General features: G+C 35.1%; 1 protein-coding gene across 2 annotated transcripts in view; it reads right to left on the reverse strand.

Annotated features, from left to right (window-relative positions):
- The window catches only part of DNAJC24 (DnaJ (Hsp40) homolog, subfamily C, member 24), a 33,803-nt gene extending 15,885 nt beyond the window's left edge, over positions 1 to 17,918 (reverse strand). For both annotated transcript variants that reach the window (XM_012725093.1, XM_004682958.2), the window contains exons 1-2: positions 17,852 to 17,918; positions 16,977 to 17,087 (exon numbers count right to left, since the gene is read on the reverse strand). In XM_012725093.1, the coding sequence (XP_012580547.1) occupies positions 16,977 to 17,087 (111 nt within the window). In that variant the 5' untranslated portion in view covers positions 17,852 to 17,918. The remainder of the gene's footprint in view (positions 1 to 16,976; positions 17,088 to 17,851) is intronic.
- Positions 17,919 to 19,113: the final 1,195 nt, after the last annotated feature.

The following is a 19,113-nucleotide window of genomic DNA, read 5'->3' on the forward strand; positions in this document are numbered from 1 at the left end:
ATACACAGTGAGAAAAAAATCAAAGATTGGTTTCTAGGTGGGATTAGGCGGCGTGAATTAACTGGGAAAGGGTGTGGGAAATTTTTCTGGAGGAATTAAAAATGTACAAAATGATGTAAAAATAAACTGTTACAATAAAAAAAAGTTAAGTATTCTTAAATAGAGAACTGAAAAAGATACAAAATTAAAATATCAAAAAAGGGAAAAATTCTAAAAGCATTCTCTAATTTTTGCAACCATACAAAATGTATCTTTTTGTAAAGTTTTAGCAAGTTGTTGTTTTATTATTTCCAATCGACTTGACAATTTAGAGGATCTATGCTTTTTAAATTCCTATGGCATCTGCCACTGGAGGAAGAGAAAATGAACAGAAACACAAACTTAAGAAATATTGCCTTGATACAAAAATATGAGATCACTTATGATACTAGAAAAGATACAAAAAAAGACATAGTATTTTATCAGGATTAATACATATCAGTTATGTAATCAGTTATTCTTTTTCAAAAGTGATGACCTATCTGGTAACTAACACTTTAAATGTGATTGTTTTAAATTCTTACTGAGATTTTATAATAATGGCTTGTTTCATATGAAACTTTTGATTTTGATTTTAGATGTTCTCTATATAACATATTTAAGAGTGTTCTAAACTACAGATACTGTAGTGACAATCACAATGTATTTCCCTGCACTACTCAAACTGTGGGCCTGAGGTTTGCAGTGCCAGCATTACCTTTATTCTTTTTTTAATCAATTAATTTATTTTCTTACATGAGGGGTCATTCTCTATCGTCATTGTTCCCCTTAGGTGCAGAGTTAGCATTATCTGAGGTCCTGACAGAAGACAGTCCTATCTACAGAACAGATCCCCAAATCTGAGTTTCACCAAATCTCCCAGGCAATTATTAGGTATGTTTAAGTCTGAGAAGTACATTTTAGTCTCAACAGCTTTAAATATGGAATTAAATGCAAGTCAGAAAATTAGTGCTCCATGAAAATGTCTTATTGACAGGTGTATCCTTCTAAGCAAGCATGTGTCCTCCCTCCCCCCCCCACCAAAGAAAAAGAGAGAAAAAAGATTGCTGAATGAGTGACACTGTTCAATTGTTAACCTATAACACCACGATGAAAATTACATTACGCATTCCAAGTCAGAAATTTTTGATATTTGATACCTTTTGTTCACTAATCATAAATGCCAACTTCTTTATTCCATTGTTTGCACAAATGCCAGCTCACTTCTGTAATGAAGAAGCTGATGAAATCTGAACGATGTGCCAGTAGTTTCTGAACCTATTGATTTTGTTTTATTTTTATTTTAAGAAACAAAGGTGGCATAATTTATATCTGGCCTCAGCTACTGAGCACAGTGGTGTCCACTGATAAAATTTAACAGACACTTATTTTTTCTACTTGAAGGGGAAAGAATCCATGTAAGTAGCGAAAAGATAGTAATCCAATGCATTGTGAAATTCTACCAATTTCTAAAAGGCTTTGCGGAAAATTTATATATTCATGACTTCCAAATGATATTTTCTATTGGCTAAGCAACACCTAAAATTGAAGAGAAATGCAATTCTTTGAAAGTAAATGCATAGAAGAGTTTTATAGTAAATTGCCCACCATACTATAATGCCATATTTTTGCTCACCTAAACAGAGGTCCTTCTACTTCAAGGCCTTTCTAGCATTCCTTTTAAAAAAGAAATATTGCTTTATTTTACCAGTAGATTGTTAACTGTAGGGAAGTAATCAATTAATCCTTTCCTACACTGTTGCAATTATGCTATTTTGACCTGTAAAATACTGATTACAAATAGAAAGGAAACATCAACTCTGAAAAGAACTCTGGGCAAATACAATTACACAAAACTTCACAAATAGTGACTCTTATGTTATCTACCAATATCAACCCTGATGATATAGAGATTTGGTTTTTCTCCATCAATAAATGAATTTAATTTAGGATATCAGTTCTCTATTTCTAGATTCAAACATGCATGAACTCCAGAATCAAATTCCAAAATACTTTTGAAAAGATATCAACATTAGAAGATTAACACGTCAGAAATTTGAATTTATGGGGCTCTCCCTGGTGACACAACAGGTTAAAGCACCGCATTATGAAGCTCTCCCAAACCACTGCATCTTGAGTTCAATCCCCGCCAGGGAACTGCCCACATGGCATGGCAGACCTCTCCTGACCTGCCAGCTGCTTCCCTCAGCAGTGTACTTCAGTCAATCTGCCTGTTCTGCTCCCGACTCTGTCTCCGGTGAATCCTCTCACCCACCACACCTCTGGCCTGTACCCCAGTTCTGTAAGCATAAATAAACAAATCTTTATAAAAATTTGGATTTATTATCTGTTGATTTCTTGTTCTGTTAAAATCACCACCACAATCATTAAATATTGAATGAGGGAAAAATAAGTTTCCTAATAATCCAGACTATAGTACCTCTTACCTAGTTACCAGCAATCATCTAGCAGTTTCCAGTCAACTTACCTGCTTCCAAATTCACCTGTCTTAATTTATAACCCTGATCATGTCATTCATCAGCACAAAAATTTTAATTTAATTTAAATCCCCAACAAGAAGTGCTGGAGAGTATGTATCAAATGAAGAAATTTATCACCTTCATGGTGGGAATGTAAACTAGTGTAGCCATTTTGGAAAGTAAGATGGATTTACTTTAACAAACTGAAAATGGAAATTATGCATGATTCAGCAATTCCACTACGGGCATCTATGTATCCAAATAGCATGAAGCCATCAAGTCAAACAACGACATGCTATGTAATATTTATTGCAGCATTACTTAAGTAAATAAGGACAATGAAGTAGCTTAAATGCTGACTGGTAGACAATTGGATCAAGAGATGGTATAGTCATACTACAGAATACTATTTAGTCATTTATACAAAAATGAAGGGAGTTCAAGAGAATTATGTACAGTAAATCAAGTCAGGGGTCAAACTTATGCCACCGTGGCTGGGGGAAAGCTTGATAGCACTGAGCTGAGAGTTTACCTCGTAAGCCACAGGGAGGCCCAGTTTAACTAACTTCAAAATACAATCTTGCACTGATTACTTTTGGCACTGACATGCCTCTTTGTTGACTACATCCAAGTGTAACATAACTTCTGCTTCTTTGTACACAAAATATGAAACACTTTTAATTATTGTACAGTTTGTATATTATATCCAAATTAAGTGTAAAGCCAGATTCTTCCCCCATTTACCCTAAATCATTTCAAATAAGTCTTCAATGACATATTCAATGGTAACTACATGCCAGGACTTCCAGGATAACCACTCTAGTGCTTACGTTCCCCATCCCATGGTAATTAAAACAGTGAACTTGGTAACTTCATCTGTTCTCTGGGTTCAAGGAAGACAAAGTTTTTATATAATTAAGGAATCAAGAAACTGATGCCAAACTGAACTCATCGCTATTCAATAAACATCTATGAACCTGACAGAGGGGCGCTCCTGTAGCAAATCTGAGCTCTGCTTTTTGGCCATCAGGTACTAAGTCGCTAGTGTGTTGAGTCAACACTTTCATGCCCTTCTTTTTATTAATTGATGATTCTGCCAAATTAATGATGCTAGTGCATTGGCTTTGAGTTCCCTCAAGTGCTTTACCCCTGCAATAGAAAAGAAAGTGAAAAAGAGGGGAGACAGAGAAGGCCATAAATTTACCTTTCTCATACTTGAATCAACACAAAACCAGTTTCCTCTGGAAGCTACCTTTTCTTTTATTTACATATATACTTCTGTGGATCTAAAATGTACACACTCATTTTAAATATACCTTCTATTGATTTAACTGTGTAAGCTGTTGGGAACTACAATGGGAAGGAACTGTATACTACAAGGGTAGGTATTTTCACATGTAAGTGTTCAAAAATTAACAATGGGGTCAGATGCAAAAGGCTGGAAAGGTGGTGGCAATTTTAAATTCTAACTACCTAATGATAAGGAAAATCCATCTGAAATAAAATTCAATAAACAAGAAGTGACCTTAGTACTAAGAGGCACTGATGAAAAAAAGAAAAGGATAAAGCATTTAATAACTGTAGTTAAAGTCAATGAACTTAATACACTATTTTTGAGATAAAGGATTAAGTAAGCTTCTTAGGATGCTGAGAAAACACATATCCTCTGAGATAATTTTTGGTTTTCCTTATTGCAAATCACTGTTATTACGAAGCAGCCCTCGAACAGTTGGTGAGGACGTGCTGTTGGGATGGTGCAGCAGTTAATTCTCTAATGAATCTGAGTACTGTTTAGGTAGGCAAGAGGGAAAGACACTTTGGCATGGCTGTTTTGTCGTGGTTTTGTTTTGTTTTTTTCCTTTCTGTAAGCTGCCTACTAGTTTAAAACTAGATTATCTTATAAAAAGTTAGGTCTAAAAGTACTACAAGTGTGTCCTTTACACTTTTACACTTTGACACTACATTAGGATTATGAAAGCTAAAAAAAAAAAAATTACAAAGGTAAAGTCAAGTGCAACACACTACTGCCACCTAATGTTTAGGAAAATATTGCCAAAAGCAGCTGTCAACAACTCAGTTGCTTTATGCAACAATAAACAATTGAAACATTTTTTTGTTTGAATGTTTAAACATTTCAGCTTTTCTGATTCACACAAAGAAAATATAATCCATGTGCAAGATTAGTAGCTTAGGTACTAGCATGTCTTCAAAAACCGCCCATTAACCCTTTACTACATATCAGACACAGCACTAGCCTATGAAAACTTAATGATGAATAAAACAGATCTCTGTCTTTGAGGGATTCAGACTAGTTGAGAATAGACATATGAAAATTGTAATTCATAAAGATGAAGTGCTCAGGAAAGATGGCAGCATGAAATAATTCAGTAAGTTTTCTTAATAAAGGTGACAATTGACTGGGTTTTGAAGGATGCACAGGAGTCACCTGTGGAAGAATTATGGAAGGGTACAATGTAATCCTGTACTTCCACTATGAGCAATGGTTCAGTATTTGCAGATTCAGTGTTCACAGCAACTTTACAACACACAGCTACAGCACATAATAGTATTCAACTACTTAGTAATATAAAAATATATATTATAATTCACTTACACTTTTCCCCCTATAAAGAGCTCTCTGTCCCTATTAGCATGCAATGAAGCACTTAGCTAAATGTGGCTTTCTCTGTTTTGCTGCATTGTGGCAAAAATTTCCAAGAACCCTAAGTTTCATCCTGTCTTTCCATGTTAATATGAAGGTATATTTGTCATGAAATTTTATTTTTCAAAATAACAAAACTTATTTTATTTAACATGTTGGTATGATTTGTCACTTTCATAATTTTAAGCATCTGGTTTGTAAATCCCTATCTATATTCCTTCTCTGGGCATAAAAAATATTAGGGAATATTAGGAATGGCCCATATTAATATTATATTACTCCTACTGCTTTTTGATAAACATCAAAAGAAAAAAAAATTCAAGAAACTTCCTCAGATTTTTAGTGGTAATTTACTTAAAAGGTATAACGCTGCCCCTCCTTGAAGACACAGCAGGTTAAAGCACAGCACTAATAAGCTAAAGCCACTTCAGCATGAGTTCGATCCACAGCCCCAGAGGTGATCTACATGGTGCAACAGACCTCTCTTGACCTGCCCACTGCTCCCCTCAGGAGTGTACTTCTTTCATCAGCAGGCCTGTTCTGCCCCTTCATTCTGTCTCTGGTGAATCTTCTCACCACCCCTGCACCTCTGGCCTGTACCCATTCTTGTATGCGTTAAAAAAAAAAAAAAAAAACAAAAAAAAAACTCTCTCAGTAATGACTTGTTAAGATTTTCCCTATTCAGCTCTCAGAGTGGGTCAGAGTTAAAATGGCACATGGTAAAATCATGAATGATTCAAGTTCTACGTGTCTAATAACATCATACATTTTATACAAAAAACAAACAAAACAAAACAGGTATCTCCTAATATATAATTTATTTCAGATGTTTTTGACATATTCCTCTAGCATGCACATTAGAGGGCATTCACTGGACAATAGTGGGGTGCGAGGGAATGCTAGAAGCAGACAGATCACCATTAGAGTAGATTCTAAAATCTGCTTAATGCATTGGAGATGGCAGCCTGTACAAAATGTGATTAAATGACCAACACCTTGGGCCTTTTTGCTATTCAATGATAAATTGCTTATGAGCACTTCAGCACCTGAAGCTCATCTTAATTTAGATTCCAAAAAACTCAACACTAAAAATGTAGAATACTTTGTCACAATAAATTACAAGCCAGTATTCAGGGTCACTAGTTGTGTCCAAAATAAAAGACACATTAAAATAGGTAGTAGTCTTTTTTTTTTAACTTATGTTAGAATTATACTTTCAATAGGTACTAATTCCTCCTTCTCAAACAAATCCTTCATTTTGATAAACTGCAAATTATATGCTTATATTCCCTATTTCACTTTTCTTTGTATCGCATTCATTTGTTCTTCCCAGTCTCAATATTCTCTTCTGCTATATACAGTACTTTAAATCCTCAAACAATATGTCTTCAGATATTGAAAATCTGTAGCAAAAATGGTTCTACACTCTTGACTGAATTATTAAAAATGAAATGTAACAGCTGGATAGCCACTAAGGACAGGTATAGCCAAAACATCGGTTCAAAGACTGCCACAGGTCAGCTCACTTCACATGCTGTGGTTCTATTCTGTCACCAGTTCACATGGGTCAAGGACTATCTAACACCATCACTGAACTCACAAGGGAAAACAGAAAAGGAAGAACAGTATGCAAGCCACAGAGGGAGGCCTAAATAACAAGAGTCAACTCCCTTCTTAACCCTTCTATTCTATTTCAACAAAATCCAGTGCACTTCAACCGACATGTGTTGAGAATCTATTATATAAAGTATCTAAGGATGATGCTACCGAGGACAGAAAAATAACTGAGACAGGATTCTGGCTTCAAAGACTTTACTTCTAGCTGAGAAGAAGCTATAAGCATAAGTAATTATAGTGAAGAAAGGATGTATGTAGTCAGTGGGGTAACACAGTTACAATATGTCAATGGAACACATAAGGGAAGACTTCAGGACAAAGAAATTGAATCCTACCTCACGAGAAGTGGACTTTCTCCCACTGAATAGGAAGGGAAGGAAAGAATAGGAGTTGGCAGGGCCAGGTTATTCAAATCAACCTTCTCACTGATCATAATGCAAAAACCTATATAAAATATTTGTTAAAATGCCTTAGAAGTATTAAAGGGTTGGTAAGCTAGCAAAGGATGTCAGGTCAAAAATGAAGGAAAAATAGATAATCAAGGACAAGGATGCAAACTGCATTTGATCCCAGGGTATTTCACCAATTCAGGAAATGGTCCTGGAAATAAATGTTCACATTGATAGCCTCATTTTGCTTACGTTGGCTACAAGCATCAAATGACCTTCAGGAGAGAGGACAGGTTATAGAATAGAAGACATGAAGGTTGAAACTGAACCAACAGGTAGCTATGCAGGGAAGCCCCATTCCATTCCACTGGATGAGGGTGGAGCCTAAGATGGGCAGGCACTGTTCCCACACTTACTGCCCTTGTCCTCACAAGACAGAAATGCCCAGGAGAATTACTGCTCTTCTACAAACTACAGGCAAAATGGGGTGTGTAACTGCTCTCCCACTCCTGTAACTTCTCACTCCTGTTACCTGCTAATAGCCCTAATTTCCTTCATAGCACTAGCTTCTCTAAATCATGCCCACTGAGGAGGCACACAAGTGCTGAGGTACAAAAGCAATGTGAAAATGCCCCTGAAATTACCCCGGAAAATCTTTAAATTTTCTACTTTGTATAGTGTGTGAAGTTTTATGAATACAACTCTATACCAGTATGTATTTATACAAGTATAACATATATGGTAATGGACATGTTTAAAAAAGCACACCTCTGAAATATTATTTTATCATTTTGGCTGAATACTAGTAATTACATTTGTATGATGTCATCATGTTATATTTTTATACAGCCCTGTATGATTCTCCCATTGCATGGTTTCTTGTGAAGATGATAAATGTAAGTCACCATATGCAAAAACATTGATGAAAGGTTTTAGCTTCATCATTTAAACTTTATGAAAAACAAAACAAAAATTCTTCACCTCCAGTTTTCCAGGTAAGGAAACTGAGGTTCAGAGAGGCTAAGTCACTCCCCACTTGATTACACAGACTATAAATGGCATAGGTCAGGCTGAAAGCCAGGGCAAAGTAATACAAAGCCAGGTCCTTAGTCATTGTACCAGAGGCTTCCCTATGAAATTGCATAGAACTTATATATTAGATACATCCTAACATTTACTATTCTAGACACTAGGTAAGTAAACATCTGTGTCTTCCTTCTAACAGTAAACTCTGCTATAGCCACTACAACTAGGATGGTGCCTAGAAAGACAATAACCACTAACCCTAACAAATGCTGAGTAAATAGATGACTGTATGAAGATATAATTAGACTTTTTCAATCCTTACAGAGTTGAGTCCAGATATTGAACTACTTTGAAAAATATAATTGTCAATTTAAATATTTTGAGTTACTCTCAGGGACCATAAGAATTACATTTGTATTTTTAAATATTTTAAGATAGTTAAAAGGCAATGGCTAAATTGTTGCTGGGAAGAAAACAGGTCTCTTCTGGGCTATCTTATCCCACCCACTGCATTAAGGATATGCTCAAATTATAGTCAATATTTCAAAAAGCCTAACAGAATTATATTCTACTACTCAGCTTAAGACTCTATTTGATCTTTAATTAGCAGATAGCATAGGCACAACAGCATTAATTTTATTGTGACACAGAAAATAATTTAAGCATTCATATATGTAACATACATTATTATAACTATTAAGAATAACTCAATTTAAAAATAAAGGGGAAATCAGTCAAAACACAAATCACCTTAACAAGAGGGGATTAATGAGCTAATAAAATCCATGATTTACTTGAAGGCAAATTTAATGGTGTCTCCCCTAAGATGACATGGTTTTATGAATGCCTTTTGCAAGATAATAGTTACTATTTTTAAATTATATAAAGCTCAGGTAAATTACTCATAACATACCCCAAATGTGCCAACTAGACTTTTATACATTTTTTTGAAAGCAAATTATCTAATATATTATTAAAAGGCTTAATCTTTAGGAGTATTTTATTGTATACAAATTACAGCTGATTGTTGTCATGTCTGGAGGAAATTTATCCTAAGGATCATGAAAAAGTTCTAGTTATTTAACAAGGCTGAAAGAAAAAGTCTAATAATGACACTCCACTGAATTCCATCACATTAACAAAAGTGTGATATTCACTCCTCTGGGAATCACCAGGAAAAATGTTCTTTTGTTTATGTTTTATATCTTAGAATACCTGAAAATAATGTACACCAGATAATTTGCAGCACAAGGAAATTCTAAATGTAAACATATTTTTAAAAAGCACTTTTCCATTTCAGTTTTTGTTCAACATGATCATTTGATCAAAATTTTAAAGTTATCTTTGGCCTATACTGCCTATGTTATTTGATTTTGCCAATTTAGTCTGTGTTGCTGTCCCATCCTTTTATGCTTTCATTTCTACAGTCTTCTCACATTAAAGTTCCTATATGTCTTCATATTCTATGACACTTTTCAGCCAGACTGTAAGATATAAAATATAACATTGCCCTAAACCACCTCTTCATGAATTTTCTGTCAGCTAGGCAAATCAGATCACAGAAAGTTATTTTGAGATTTGTTTCTTTCACTTTATGCAAAAGCAAAATGTGAAGCACTTATACTATTGCAACTTCAAAGGACCTGTCAATGACAGGATTTAAGACATGTATGTGAAAGGAATATTTTTTTTATCTCAGACACATGGGAATATAGAGACCACAGTGGTCTCAAAGTACCACAGTTAAGCATCTTGTTTTTATAGAAGACAACCTCAAACCTATGGTGTTTATGTGACCTAAGACACGTTTTAGTTGGCTAGGCACAATTCTGGTGAGGATAGTGCATTGGAGACAAGATGAATTCTCCTCTTTGTCTACTACTCAGCTTTATTTGAGATATAATTGACATAAAACATTGTATATATTTAAGGCATATGGTATGATGACTTGATACACACATATATTATGAAATGATTACCACAGTCAGATTAACAAATTCATAATTTCACATTAAGTACTTTTTTCTGTGATGAAAACTTTTTTTTTTTTAAGATTTATTTATTTATGCATACAGAACTAGGGTATAAGCCAGAGGTGCTGGGGCGGTGAGAGGATCACCAGAGACAGAGTGGGGAGCAGAACAGGCTAATCGACCAAGTATACTGCTGAGGGGAGCAGTGGGCAGCTCAGGAGAGGTCTGCCAGCCATGTGGGTCACCTCCAGGGCTGGGGATCCAACTCACACTGAAGCAGCAGTGGCTAGTTTGCAGTGCTGTGTCTTTACCCACTGCACCACTAGGGAGGTCCTGAAAACTTTTTAAAAAAGATTTATTTATGCATACAAGATTGGGGTGTAGGCGAGAGGTGTGGGGGATGAAAGGATTCTTCAGAGACAGAGTGGGGAGCAGAACAGGTGGATCTACTGAAATACACTGCCGAGGGGACAGGAGAGGTGGGTTAGCTCCATGGCTGGGAACTGAACTCACACTGTAGTGGCTGGCTAGAGGTCGATAGCCCAGTCTTTAACCCCTGTGCCACTAGAAAGACCCAATGATGAAAACTTTTAAGCTCTACCCTCAATAATTTTGACGTATACAATATACAATTATTAACTATTTAAGTAGAGCCACCACTCTACATGTTAGATCCCCAGAGCACACTCATAACCAGAAGTCTTTACTCTCTCACTGCCTTTACCCCCTTCCTCACTTCCACTGTTCTCTATCTTTGTTCCTGGTAACCACCAATCTACTCTATTCGTCTGCATTCAGGACTTGTGCCTTTTTTTTTTAAGAGTCCACATGAGGCCCTCCCTGGTGGCGCAGCGGGTTAAAGCACAGCACTGAGAAGCTAAAGCCACTTCCGCATGAGTTCGATTCCCGCCTGCCCCGGAGGTGACCACATGGCGCGGCAGACCTCTCCTGACCCGCCCACTGCTCCCCTCAGCAGTGTACTTCGTCGATCTGCCTGTTCTGCTCCCCACTCTGTCTCTGGTGAAGCCTCTCACCACCCCTGAGGGTCTGGCCTGTACCCCAGTTCTGTATGCATAAATAAATAAATCTTTAAAAAAAAAAAAAGAGTCCTGATTTTTTTCCCCCCCATGATAAAACTTCTCCCTCCTAAACTGGAACTATTTTATTTTCTTTAAATTTTTGCTTGGTGATTAGTTTATAGATACATAGATTTCAAGTACACATTTTCTCACCTTGGCCACTGTATATACCATGCCACATCCATTACCAAAGTCCTCACTATCCACCACCAACCAGTTAGCTTCCTTACCTGTTTTGACCCCCACTGTCCCCTCTACTACCCCTCTCCCCATCAGCCATTCTGGTTTCAAGAGTGTAAAGATTTGTATTAACTTTGTTTATTATTTGCTCTGTCTCTTAATATTCTACAACCAAGTAAAACATAAGGTATCTGTCTTTTTCTTATCCCATCTAGGTTGTCACAAACTGCAAGATTTCAATTTTTTTAAATGGCTGAATAGTACTGTTCTATTGTGGTTACAAAGGCAATATGCTTTGGCCACAAGTTTCTCCCTTCTTCAACATACCTTATAGGTTTACAGTTATCAGTACTACCTGCTAAAATATAGATCCTATTTTGCTCAAAAATTACCTCAGCATTAGAGAAATGCAAAATCATAATGAGATGCCACCTCACTGCGGTGTGAGTAACCCATACATCTATTGAAAAAATACAAACAACAGATATTGGAGAGGTTGTGAAGGAACAGAAGCCCTAGATACTGCTGGTAGGAATGCAGACTGGTCCAATCCTTTGGGAATGTGTGGAGGTTTCCACACTTGGTATTTATCTAAAGAATGCAAAACACCAATTAAAAAAAATATAGATGCACTGCTATGCTCATTGCAGCACTCTTTACAACAGCCAAATTATGGAAATAACCGAAACACCCAAGGACACAAGAGTGGATTAAGAAGATGTGGTATATCTACAATGGAATGTTACTCACCTATAAAAAGATGAAATCTTGATATTTGTGACAAAAGGATGAGACAAAAAAGGACTGTGCTAAAAATAAGTCAAAAGGAAAAAGATAAATATTGGATGAGTTCACTCGTGTGGAGTATAGAGAGACAAAACAAAGACAATGGTAATACTAAACCAAAACAAAACCATGAATTGAACGGCAGAACTGAAGCTACCAGAGGGAGAAGGTGAGGGTGTGTACAAAAGGAGAAGGGGAGTCAGTGGTTTACAGGTGCTTTGGGGATGGGTGTAGTGTGATGGCATACATCTGAAGAAGCATGAACCCACTCACCTGTATCATATACAATACACTAAACAAATGATACCTCAATAATACATACATCTACATTCATACACACATATTTATATATTTGTATGTTTAGCTTCAGACCCTACTGAACAAAGTTCAAGCTTTGCAGTCTATATTCAAAACCCTCAATAATCTGATTCACCACCCAATGCTTTCAGCCTTTTTCTCTGTTACAGTTATTGATTTTCCGCTTGTTACCTTGCACCATCAAAGCCAGCATAATGGTTCTCATTAATATCTTGAACATTCCTTGTCCCTCTGACTCCATTTACTAAATCATAAACTCCTTAAGAGAAGCTAAGCTTCAAGGTGCAAGTCTTTTTCAAAATAATATGCAAAAATGCTGGCACTTACCCATATTTGGAAGTCATAAACCAGGAAATAACCAAAAACCTTTCTAAGCACATCCATAAAAAATGCAGAATTTAAAAATGAAGGTATTATCAGCTTTCAAAGTTCATCAGCTTCCATGAGTTGGTGATGGACTTTGTGAACCCATCAGTGGTGAAGATGCATGGAAGAAATAATACAAGAGGAGGAGTCAAAAAAAAAAAAAAAACAAAAGGAAAGAAAAAAAAAGAAAAAAGTAGGGACAAAGAATGTTTTCTTGCCTAAAAAAAAAAAAAGGCAAGAGAAATCATGCTTAAAGATGAAAACAAGTAATAGTAGTTATGAGAAAGTTCAAAGAAAAGTCAAGATCAAGACTTAGCTAAGAAGGAAGAAAGATACTTCAGAGGGCAAGAAAATAGCAATACCAGAGGATCACAGACACAGCAGTCCCTAGTAAGGGAATAACAGCAAAAAATGAACAATTTAATTAACAATAAATACAACTGAGCTTTACTCTTTTCTTTTTCCAACTTAGAGAAACATAAGTTTTCTAAATGGTACAGTGTTATATATTAAGTAACAATTATTTCCAAATAATTCCAAAGCAAAGAATAATTCTTTAGCTAAATCTTTTATTCCTTTGTTAATACATATATATGTATATATATATACATATATATGTATATTCTAAAATATGTCAGCATTCTAACTTCCTAAAGAAAACATACAAAAGGAGTAATTATGTGTATTCATGAAAAACATCAGCACTGTTCAATTACTACTGCAACTGACAAGGTAACTTTTGACAACTCTACCCAGTTTTCAAAGTATAGGTAGATTGCATCATAATTTCTCACTATTACACAGTGTGTTACTTAATCTCTGAATCTCAGTGTCCTCATCTACATATCAGGGATAATAATGACAACTTACCTCACAGGGTTAAATAAATAAATACACAGAAAGTGATTAGAAGAGTGCCTGAATCAGTGTTCTGTATTAAAATATAGTTTAGTGAAAAAGTATTAAATTAAAATGTTAAAGTTATTAAACTTAAAATGTCCTATTCTTACCTATGTATCTTATTATAGAAAAGGACAGTTTATAAATCTCCATGAAATGTAAGCATATTGCTACTTGCATTCTGTGATACCTAGATGACAGCAAAACAATTAATCACAGTAACAAAAATTATAGTGTTTGCTACAAGACAAGGTATAGACTTCTGACTTTACTTATAATACTTCCAGACTTTTTTTCACAAAATTCCTTTTAATGCCTTACTACCTTTCCTATAATCAAGATCATTTGCTTTTGTAATAGTCAAATGACCTGTTTAAAGAATTATTCTTTGCTTTTTTGTTTGAGGTGGTGATTTTTCTCTGATTATAGCAAAGGTACCCCTTCTACTTTCCTCTTAAAGATGCTAAAATGCATTACATAGCTAACTTAATACCAATTTATAATCACTTGTAATCAAAAGTGGCCCTTTGAATGCCTACAAATATTAAGTAGCATTTCATACCCTTTCAACACTGAGAATAAGAGCATCTGTACATTTCTGCCTCAAATTGTATAGATTTTCTTTAAGATTATGGAACATATTGTAACAGCAGCATATAATTTTCCAACACAATAATTCTTTTCCAGTTGAAAGGTACCTGTAACATTATCAACATCAATGGGAAAAGAGCCCTACTTAACAGTTTGACAAAGCTTTGGGGGAGAGGGAGGATGTAATCTTTAACAAACAGCAATTTTCACACACAAAACTGCAGAAAATTAGGGGAAATGTGACTACTCATTCTTGACCCTTACCCACTTTAAGCAATGGATTATTATTCAACTTGCATTTATGGAAAATTTAAAAACTGATTCATAAAGCGAACGATGCAATTTTATTAACATGCAAAGTCCTTATTAATCAAAAACTGCTTAGAAATGCTATTAATTACCTTTATTTTTATATAGCAAATGATCAGATTAACAGATTAATGGTATGTGAAATAAATGTTTCTCAGTATAATTTTTCATTTTTCATCAATATGTATTTATAGACAAACACACATTTGTATTTACTTTTGTATGTACTTTTTTTTTTAAGATTTATTTATTTGTTCATACAGAAACCGAGTATAAAAACCAAGGTTTATCAAACAAAGATGCTAGTGAAAGGATAAACAAGTACATTGAACAGAACAGAATCTAAAACAGAATGACACTGTCAAAACAATCCAATAAAGAGAAAGAGATCTTTTCAATACAAGATGAACAACTAGGTATAAGGGAAAAGCGGACACCATCTCCCATCTCAAACCTGACACAAAATTCATAAGTCTAACTATAAAGCATCTAGCAGCAAACACAGGAGGCCCTGGAAAAGATGCAGTAAGCACAAGACAGTAAAATTTTTATAAATTGTAATTCAGCAAAACAAAAAGCTTCTGCTTATGAGAACACAATGTTCAGAAAAACAAGCTATCAAGGCACAAACTAAGAGAAAATAGATATTTTAAGTATACAAGATCAAGAATCAATTTTTTTAAAAGGCACTTCACAAAGAAAATTATGCATATGGCTAGTAATCACATAAAAATATGCTCAATATCACTGATCACCAGAAAAATACAAAAATCAAAGCACAATGTTATCACACTACAAACAACAGAACTGTGCAGGAAGAGGCTTGTTTTGACATCCAGGACACATTTTTACTTGTTGCTGGCACCTAGAAAGCTACTGTAAATTCTACAATGCATAGAACAGGTACACTTAACAAAAAATTATCCTACCCAGAGAAATGGTAGTAAAAGTAGGAAACCCCAATAGTTTAAATGAGAGACTCAACAGCATCAAATGTTGATGAAGATATAGAGCAACTGGAACTCACCCATGCATTGCTAGCAGATAAGCAAAATGGTTCATTTCACTTTGGGTGTTTGACAGATGCTATCACATTAAGTACAAATGGCTTCTTATTAACAAATTTTAGATCATCATGACCTACAAGATCCTGAACAATCTAAATCTAAATAATTTCTTTAGCCTCATTTCCCAGTTAACTGAGATACAAGGAAAATACAATAGGAGGAAATTTAGCAATAAGAACAACATGATTTTACTGATAGAATTCCCAAAAATTTCCAGGCAGAAGAAACCTTAATAATCCAATCTATTACCTATACCAGAAATACTAGGACATTCCTGACAGTGACATCTATCATCTTTCACAACAACTATGGAAAAATCTCATAGATCTTCTTGAAAATACTAGAGAAACAATGCTATATAAGTAATAAATAATCTTTTCTCTTTCTGTAAACTGAATTAATTAGAGACCATGACAGAGTTAGTGACATTAGCTTAAGAAATGTTACAATATACATTGGAAAAAATGAACAGCTCAGAAAGAGTTGTTTATAAATCTAACTCATTTTACAAAATGATGGAGTTGGGTGAAAAATAGTATCTAAATGAATTAAATTCACATTACTCAACAGAAATATAATATGAATTATAAGTGTAAGCCTCATATACAATGTTAGGAAAAAGTTAAAAGCAGCCAATGAAATTAGGATATTGTATGTGCACATTTATGTACATATATTATGTGCAGACTATGTGTCTTCCCCCAAAATGCTTAACACAAAATAGCTTATATACTCAAAATATTATCATTTAAACATGTAATGGCATTAAAAATTTTCAGATTTTACCATTCCAAGTTTTTGAAATCCAATGAGTATTTTACAATTCAGGACACCTCAATTTGGACTAGCCACATTCAAGCTCTTGAACATAGCTAGTGGTAAATGCATGCCAATTCTGCTTAATATATGTCATATTTTAAGCATTTTTCATTAGTTATTTAAGTTAATGTTCTCTGAAGTACAGACAGGGTAAAGGCACTTTTTTAAGTTCTTAGTGATAAAACAAGAGTCTAACTCAATCAGCATGACTCAGATCATGCTGTCATGCTGTTATTCTAGCTCAAAACCAACTTTTTCACATTACTGAAACTTTCAAATACAAACTTTGATTCATATATTTATTTTGATGTCCTATAATCATTTTTGAAAAACTAAATTTCTGGTCACATATAAAGACAAATTATCCCCTGTGATTTAAAATTTGAAAAGACTTACCATTAATACAAGTTTTTGATACTTTTGCTTCAGATCTGACACACTTGCAGATGGGTCTGCCCCCAAAATGCTGTACCAATCCTTTTTTGATGTCTGCTTCAATGCCATCATCTATTGAACAAGAAGCAGGCCTTTTCAGATTAGCTGAATAGAACATATTGTTGACAATCAATTACAGTTTTTGTGTCTCTAAGAAATAAGTAGTGCTTTTCTAATTTTTTAAAAATACGAAGTTATTTAAATCATGATTAGAATGCAATCTGATGAAATATGTTTCATTTAAAATTCCCAAGAATTTCACGTATTTACATATAGACACTAATGAAAAATCTTTTACATGTTTCACGAAATACGTTTACATCTTAAAAAATATACAAACACTAGCAAAATAGAATTCGATCAATCAAACCCGAGTTACAGTTCTGATAATCTTCTGGCAAAGCCTGCGCAAGATAAGTACTCAATAAACACATTTGAAGAGCTTATTAAATATTTACAAAAGAAGTGTTTTAAATAAGCAAAAACTAAAGGACTAAAATGAGTCTAAGGTCATTTCCTCTCAAATTTTCCAGTCCATATGTTCCAGATTACCTTGAAGACTACCAGAAAGGCGGAGGGGATTCCCTTGTTTTTTTTGCAGAGGCTCCAACAAGACAGATTTCCCCGTCTTACCCCAGCTAGGATACTTAGCCTTGCAAGGAAAGAGACTCCACCAGAAGCCTCTGAAACCACAGCCTCTACCCACAGCTGTGAACCTAACCAGACAGCAGGGCGCCACAAAACTGAGAATTAGGAATTCACTATATTCACAGTCGGTTCTTCCGCCCAGTCAAAGGAGAGTACCCTTTTCAGTCCTCACGCAACATGAAACTTACCAAACTTCACCGGATCATCATCTCCCATTCCCAGCCAGCTTAGACCAGAGCGCTGAACCGGGTTCTTCTTCCGCCGGAAGTCATTACTCGGACGTGACTAAGTTTCCAGCCGAGCTGTAGAAGCGGACGCACACTTCGGAAGCGGCGCTCCTCCCTCCGTGATGCGGTCGCTATAGTAACCAGTAGCGGATACCGGGGAGTTTTTTAGCCGTAAGTGCCTAACCTGTGGAAAAAGACATCCTTCCCTCATTCTAACTCCCTTTCGTCCCTGTTCCCTTCTTCCTCAGTTAGCACCTTTGTCCCTTGGGCTGCTTTCTTGTTCCCCCAAACTTCCTTGGTTTGCCCGGTTCAGCGCCGCTCCCAGTCCTTTTGTATTTGTTGTACGTGAAGTATTATGGCGGGGGGGGCGGGGAGGAGGGGGCGCGGAGGAATGAGAGAATGTTGGGGTTAGGCTTGGAAAGTATAAGCAGACCTGGTCTCGTTCTTTTCCCTACACTTTTCTTAGAACGTTCTCATTCGAAAATTAGGAGAAATGTAACATATGATAAGTAATTTATTATCGCTTTTATTATTTTTTTTCTGGAAACGTGTTCAACCTAATTTTTAGAAGATGTTATCACTCGACTTTAAAATCTTCAAAGTTTTCATAATTATTGTCTTGCTTCACTTTCACTTTAACCCAGTGTGGCAACCCAGTGAGTCTAATTGTCTAGTAGTGGAATAAGGCTCTTAGCAAGTCTATATATTATTTCTAGGGTAACTAAGCTCAGGTACTTACATTTTTTTTTTTTTTTTTTGGTGTTAAAGAGCATGACTTCTGGAATCATATTTCATAGACTTGAATCCAGGCGCAGCTTTTTACTGGCTATATAAACTTGTTTGAGTTATATTAACGTTTGTGCCTTGGTTCTTTCCCTGTAAAATAGTAATAAAAATGGTTTTAGGTTGTTATGAAAATTAAATAATAAAGACTGAAAATAGTAAGCACACTATAAAGGTTAGTTTGTTCTTTATTAATAGTGAGATATTTGTTGCTCATTTTTGATATATTAGAGTATTGAAAATTCCAACTGGTATTTTAGGAATTTCCAAACAAAACAATGAAAGTGACAAACAATTGAGTTAAAAATGATTACTAGTATCAAATGTCTGTTGAACTATAGTTTGCAAGTGAAAAACATAGGCCAAAATTCTCAATTCCTATGTCATCAGCATCTCACATAAAAAGATAGGCAAGTATTAAACAATTGATTTCAAGATGA

Source organism: Condylura cristata, unplaced genomic scaffold (assembly GCF_000260355.1).
Source record: "Condylura cristata isolate star-nosed mole 26May11 unplaced genomic scaffold, ConCri1.0 scaffold00015, whole genome shotgun sequence".
NCBI lineage: Eukaryota > Metazoa > Chordata > Mammalia > Eulipotyphla > Talpidae > Condylura > Condylura cristata.